The sequence below is a fragment of the Pelmatolapia mariae genome, linkage group LG7 (assembly GCF_036321145.2).
Source record: "Pelmatolapia mariae isolate MD_Pm_ZW linkage group LG7, Pm_UMD_F_2, whole genome shotgun sequence".
NCBI lineage: Eukaryota > Metazoa > Chordata > Actinopteri > Cichliformes > Cichlidae > Pelmatolapia > Pelmatolapia mariae.
Genome location: NC_086233.1, coordinates 54,673,262 through 54,679,680, shown reverse-complemented (window position 1 = coordinate 54,679,680; position 6,419 = coordinate 54,673,262). Strand labels below are relative to the sequence as shown.

The 6,419-nt window shown below is 37.2% G+C and overlaps 1 protein-coding gene across 1 annotated transcript; it reads left to right on the top strand.

The window, feature by feature from the left end:
- The first annotated feature begins 1,279 nt into the window (after positions 1–1,279).
- LOC134631442 (glycine cleavage system H protein, mitochondrial-like) lies at positions 1,280–6,391 on the top strand. Its single transcript, XM_063479781.1, has 5 exons — positions 1,280–1,457; positions 1,602–1,681; positions 2,998–3,061; positions 3,215–3,346; positions 5,881–6,391. Exons 1-5 carry the CDS (start codon positions 1,307–1,309, stop codon positions 5,976–5,978), a joined length of 525 nt encoding a protein of 174 aa, XP_063335851.1. The 5' UTR covers positions 1,280–1,306; the 3' UTR covers positions 5,979–6,391.
- The last annotated feature ends 28 nt before the right edge of the window (positions 6,392–6,419 follow it).

Here is a 6,419-nt window from a genome sequence, read left to right as displayed (position 1 = left end):
TGTGTGTGTGTGTGTGTGTGTGTGTGTGTGTGTGTGTGTGTGTGTGTGTGTGTGTGTGTGTGTGTGTGTGTGTGTGTGTGTGTGTGTGTGTGCGCGCGCGCGCGCGCGGGGGGTGTTTGTTTTTAAACAAACGTTTGGATGAAGCCAGGAAATAAACTTGAATGTCTTCACACATAATCCGCCCATCATAAACAGGTCTGATATCAGCACGGCTCCTGATAAACTTCTTGGAAGCTTATCCTTATCATCAGCAAAACCATAGATATTAGATATGTTAAATTAGATGGGTGTGTTCCAAAAAAACCAAAACAAAACAAAAAACAACCCTACTTTGGGCATAGAAATTTACACGCAGTATTATTCTGAGTCTGAAATCCTGGTGATACTCTCACAGAAAGAAGCAGATATTTGCCAGTATATCCCAGTATTTCTCTCTAAAACCTTCTTTTCATATTTTTTTTAATATTTTAATTTGTTGCTGCTGAATATGTGGGCTTTTGTTTCCCAATTATTTCCAAGTGAAACATGGTGAGGAAATAGCAAGGCATGTCTTAGAACAGTCTCATATTAAAAGGTCTAGATCTTTAAGTCACCGATTTGAATGTTTATTTAACTTATACTTAATGTCTAAATCTTGAGCATTGTTAGAGCAGCAAAGTATATAAAAAGTATTGTGACATAACCTACAATCCATTATTTGAGTCACTGTGAAGTAATGGTGTATGTGTATTTTATTATATTTTTGACACTCAGATTTTTAAATCAGTATAACTTCCCTTGGCTTTGCTGACAGTAATTTCGGCACTGTACTGGAAAGATCAACTAAAATAGTTGGAAATATAAAAAGTAGTACACCTTCCACTTTATCACCAAGGTAATGTTAGACTTTATTTTACTGAGTTATTCAGCCACATGGGAAAAAACAACTCAGAAACAAAAAGTTTTTTTTCCTTTTTTAATATTAGATGATCTTTGAAGCTGACACATGTCTTAAATGGTATAAAACTTTCAAACTGCCAAGAAATTTATTTTAAAATAATGCAGCATCGATTCTAAGTCAGTTTCCATTTCCATCTGTGGCAACTTTAAAAAAATCAACAGGGGTAGAAGTAATTTACTTTGGGCTTGAGTTTGGCATTTTTTTTAAAGAAATTTATTGATAGTTAAATTATAATAATAGTTTTTATAATAGCAAACCGAGCGCTCAAGAGGATCGATAACGATGATCGGTGGAGGGCAGTAAAGCGCCACTGATACCTCTCATATCAATGAAGAAGAAACATGCTCTCATCAGTGAGCGACAAACATGGCTGCCTGTTGGCTACTCCGTTCCCTCTCTTCCAACTTTTCTACAGTTTTGCCTTTACTCGCTCGTTCAGCGTCGCTTTCTCCATTGCAGCTGGCATCTAAGCCTTATTTTGGGAGAACGCTAGCCTCTTCTAGCCGGTTGTCAGCAGGTATTCGACTATGCATGTCTTGTATTAGATAACATTAGCGAGAGAAAGGACACGATAGCTGCAGCGTGTTTGATTGTTTCTGTCATTCTCGTCGAGGACTTCAAAATCCTCGCTGAGTTCTGAGTATGTTGTGTTATCTTGCAGCGCTTAAATTCACAGACAAACACGAATGGATTCGTGTGGAAGACGGAATCGGGACGGTCGGGATCAGCAACTTTGCACAAGTGAGTATTCCACCTTTGCGCGTGCACTTCACAGACCGGTCCCAAAATGTGATTTCCGGAATTTGCCAGAAGAAGAAGAAAAAAAGATGATTGCTGGTGTTGTCTTAATAAATTATCAACTGATAGTTGATTTCAGATTTGTATGTGTAATGTGTTTAATTGTATTGGTAAATAGACTTCATCAGGATCTATAAAGGGGTCATATATGAAAAATAAAGAAATGACCTGTTTCGCGAGTATCTTTATGACTCTGCATTATTGTATCTACATTATAATCAATCCAGTCCTTTTTTGGCCACACAATATCTTTATAATAGTGTTATATTTGATGCTGCTTGGCCAGATCTCTCTCTTTAAAAATAGACATTTTTATATGTCAAGAGACTTTTTAGCTGGATAAGTAAATGCTATGTAAAAGTCACTTTGTCACAAACTGGTTTATATCATTCTTTAGAGATATGGTTGGCATATGTTTCATGTCTAGGCTGACAATGTTTTGGTAAATCACTCAAATCACTTTTTGAGACAACACTGATTAAAACTGCTATAAATGATTTGATGGCTTACAGTATGTGAAACATATTTCTCTTAAATGTTATCAATGTGTTTTGAAATAAACAGTCCAGTCACAGTACCAGTAAAAGCTGCACTCAGTTTTTGGCAGAGGGACTTTTATGTGTCCTTTATTTGTTCAGGTGTTTCATTAACATTAAAAATGTCTTTTTAAAAGCTATTTTAAGTGGCCAGAAAAGACTGGGTTTATTATAGTGTAAAACACACAGTAGGTACAATAATATAGTCATAAAGATACTTGTTATTTCTTTATTTCATATGTAGATTATGCTGAGTACAGCCTATTTCTCAATATAAGCAAATATATTAGACATAAAAACATAATAATTTTTTTTTTGCAGGTGATGACTTTTTAGCACAATGCTGCTGAATGTGCATGTGCACATGCAAGGCAGATCCAAGATTTAAAGCTCTTTCATTATGCAAGCTAATTAAGGCAATGCTCCCTCACATGGCCCCCAAAAAACTTAAATAACATATATTTACTGACATAAATATAAAGTACAGTTTTTAAACTGACATTTATTTAAAAGTTTAGAAAGTATATGTAGGACTGACAGTTGTCATTACATTTCTTGTGTGTGCACAACACTCAATAAACACCAGATAGCAGTGACTCAAATGTAAACACAGACATCCCTTTCCACAACATTTAAATAAAACACAAATAACTGTTTTGTTTTGGGGTTTTTTACATCATACTCTGGTTGTCCTGGCTAACTGTTTTCCCTAACCGCTTGCAGGAGGCATTGGGAGATGTAGTTTATTGTGGATTGCCAGAGGTTGGGACACAGCTGGCTCAGCAAGGTATGATGTTTGCTGAATGATAGTGAATATTATTAAGATGGCTATAAAGCTTGATCTCATGCATGTCATCACTGGATTGAGAGTCACCACAACGCAGGAAAGTGGATAGCCTCTTGTCCCTCATAACGTACTTTCTGAAATTTACTCCTGCAGATGAGTTTGGAGCTCTGGAAAGTGTAAAGGCAGCCAGCGAGCTTTATTCTCCTTTAACTGGAGAAGTTGTAGAGATCAACACGCTACTGGCAGACAACCCTGGTCTGGTCAATAAATCTTGCTACAAAGATGGTAAGTACACACATAAACGTCACAGTGCAGTTAGTGGAGGGTACTCTGGTATATGTATGAGACATTTTAGATTAATGCAAGAGCTTAAACAGAATTAACCAATGACATTACTCTTTATGGTTTGTCACAACATTGGCATTTTCTTTCAATTGGTGTATTTTTTTTCGATATAGATCACTGCTAAAACCTAATGTTTTTTAACTGTTTTAACACCCAGTATAATACATGGCAGTAAGCTATGAGGTTTAAACTCTGGACAGTAGATGGCAGTAATACAACACAACATAACAGTGAAGACAGGGACTACATTAAGGCCATAAAGCTGGAGCTGTTCTATTGTTACATTAAATTATATTTCATTAAAATGACCCTTCATTGCACATTTCCTAACTAACATCTGAATATTTGACGTCCAGAGACATTGTATGTTTCAACCTCTTTTCCCTCACTGTCATTACAGTTAAGCCCATAATTATTCATACCCCTGCCCAATTTTGACTTAAAGTTACTTTTATTCAACTAGCAAGTTATTTTTTGACTGGAAATGACACAGGCGTCTCCCAAAAGATAATAAGATGATGTACAAGACGCATCATTGTGGAAAAAAAATATTTCTCGGCTTTTATTTACATTTGAGCAAAAAGTATCATGTCCAGAATTATTCATACCCTTCACAAACTGTCACAGTCTCTGGGAAAATCCAAAGTTCCATACCATTCCAAATAGTCAAAGCTGTTCTAAAGCATCCTAATTACCCTGATTAATTGGGAATAGCTGTTTTACTCAACTCAACAGGTGAAAAACAGCAGCTCTCTGCAGGTGGTTTGTGGACAGTCATGGCTAAGACAAAGGAACTCAGTGAGGACCTGCGGCTGCGCATTGTAGCTGCTCACAAGTGAGGAAAGGGCTACAAGGCCATATCCAAATGTTTTCAAGTTCCAGTGGCTACAGTGCAAAGTATTATTAAAAAATACAAGATGTTCCGCAATGTGGAAAATCTCAGAGGATGTTGTCGGAAGCCAAAAGTGACACCTGTGCTGGCCAGGAGGATAGTGAGAGAGGTGAAAAAGAATCCAAGGATCACCACCAAGGCCATTCTGGTGAATCTGGGCTCTGCTGGTGGCAATGTCTCAAGGTAGACAGTCCAACGGACACTGCACACTGCTGGGTTCCACGGATGCAGACCAAGGAAAACACCACTTCTCCAGATAAGGCACGCAAAAGCTCGTTTGGCCAAAGAAGAAGATTTCTGGTATTCAGTGTTATGGTCAGATGAAACAAAAATTGAATTATTTGGTCACAATGATGTTGCCTTCATTTGGCATAAAAAAGGAGAAGCCTTCAACCCACAGAACACCATCCCCACTGTCAAACATGGTGGTGGGAACCTAATGCTTTGGGGGTGTTTTTCAGCCAATGGACCAGGGAACCTAATCACAGTAAACAGCACCATGAAAAAAGAGCAATACATGAAGATTCTCAACAACAACATCAGGCAGTCTGCAGAAAAACTTGGCCTTGGGAACCAGTGGACATTTCAGCATGACAATGACCCAAAACATACAGCAAAAGTGGTGAAGAAATGGTTAGCAGACAACAACATTAACGTTTTGCAGTGGCCTAGCCAGAGTCCTGACGAATCCAACTGAGAATCTGTGGAGGGAGCTAAAGATCAGGGTGATGGCAAGAAGACCCTCCAACCTGAAAGATTTGGAGCTCATTGCTAAAGATGAATGGGCAAAAATGCCTGTGGAGACATGCAAAAAGCTGGTTTGCAATTATAGGAAGCGTTTGATTGCTGTAATAGCCAATAAAGGCTTTTCTATTGATTATTGAGAAGGGTATGAATAATTCTGGACATGATACTTTTTGCTAAAATATAAATAAAACCTGAGAAATATTTTTTCCCACAATGATGCCTCTTGTACATCGTCTTATTATCTTTTGGGAGACACCTGTGTCATTTCTGGTCAAAAAAGAACTTGCTGGTTGGTCAAAAGTAACTTTAAGTCAAAATTTGTCAGGGGTATGAATAATTATGGGCTTAACTGTACATGACTGCATTCATTCCATTTTATTTAAGTTAATTAACTAACCCATCACAATTAACTTTATCGTCTTTGGTAGTAATGCACTGCAGAATGTTAAAATAACCTTTCACTTATAACATTCACTCACAGTCTGAAAGCCAAAAATAAGCTGTTCACTGTGATGGACTATTTTACTCAAGCAAAAAAAGGGTGTGTGTGTATGTATGTATGTATATATATATATATATATATATATATATATATATATATATATATATGAGATAGATAGATAGATAGATAACGGTGTCGGTGACATTTACAAACATTTTCTCTTATAAGGTTTTTAGCTTATATCTTTAAACAATGCAAAGAACAAAAGATACTCATATTTTGTGTAGTTATTTTGTTTTTTCATGTGAAGCATTTAATCCTCCAAGTACTGAAACCAGTGTGCATCTTTGAATCAGAGCTTAGCTTAACTTGATTTTTACACATCTATTATAGGTTGGCTCATGAAGATGAGCATTTCCAAACCTGCCGAGCTTGACAGTCTAATGGATGAAGCTGCATATGAGAGATACATCCGTTCTATTGAGGACTGACATAACACCTTTCTGTATGTGCTGTGCACCTTCCCTTTTTCTCACAACACTGGCAGAGAGAGGTGCACAATATGTGCCTGTCCGTTAAAACGCAATACATAGCATTCTCCAGTGGAGCTCTGTAGCTCCAGGCTACTGATCTGTCAGTGCTGTAGAGCTGTGAACTTTAGAATTTCTTTACAGACTTAATTTAGGGGACCTTCCAGCCTGCATTGACCTAATATCCAGTGTTGATTTCTTAAAGCATCAAACCACCAAAAGGTGGAAGAGACTGAGACTAGAATAAAATAGTTACAAATCATTTCAGTGAAGGACTTGAAATTCTGTCCTGGGACACTGTTTGACTTAAAAAGCACTTTTGTCTTCTCTTCATGGTATTAATTATTTTGATCTTCACTGCATGTATAAGGGTTAAACTGTGGACAGGGGACCTGTGTAATA

Excerpts from the sequence above, each read along its gene's own strand:
- LOC134631442 (XM_063479781.1), top strand. The coding sequence starts at position 1,307 with ATGGCTGCCTGTTGGCTACTCCGTTCCCTCTCTTCCAACTTTTCTACA. Across the intron at positions 1,682-2,997 it reads GGATCAGCAACTTTGCACAA|GAGGCATTGGGAGATGTAGT; the intron begins GTGAGTATTCCA and ends AACCGCTTGCAG. Across the intron at positions 3,347-5,880 it reads TAAATCTTGCTACAAAGATG|GTTGGCTCATGAAGATGAGC; the intron begins GTAAGTACACAC and ends CATCTATTATAG.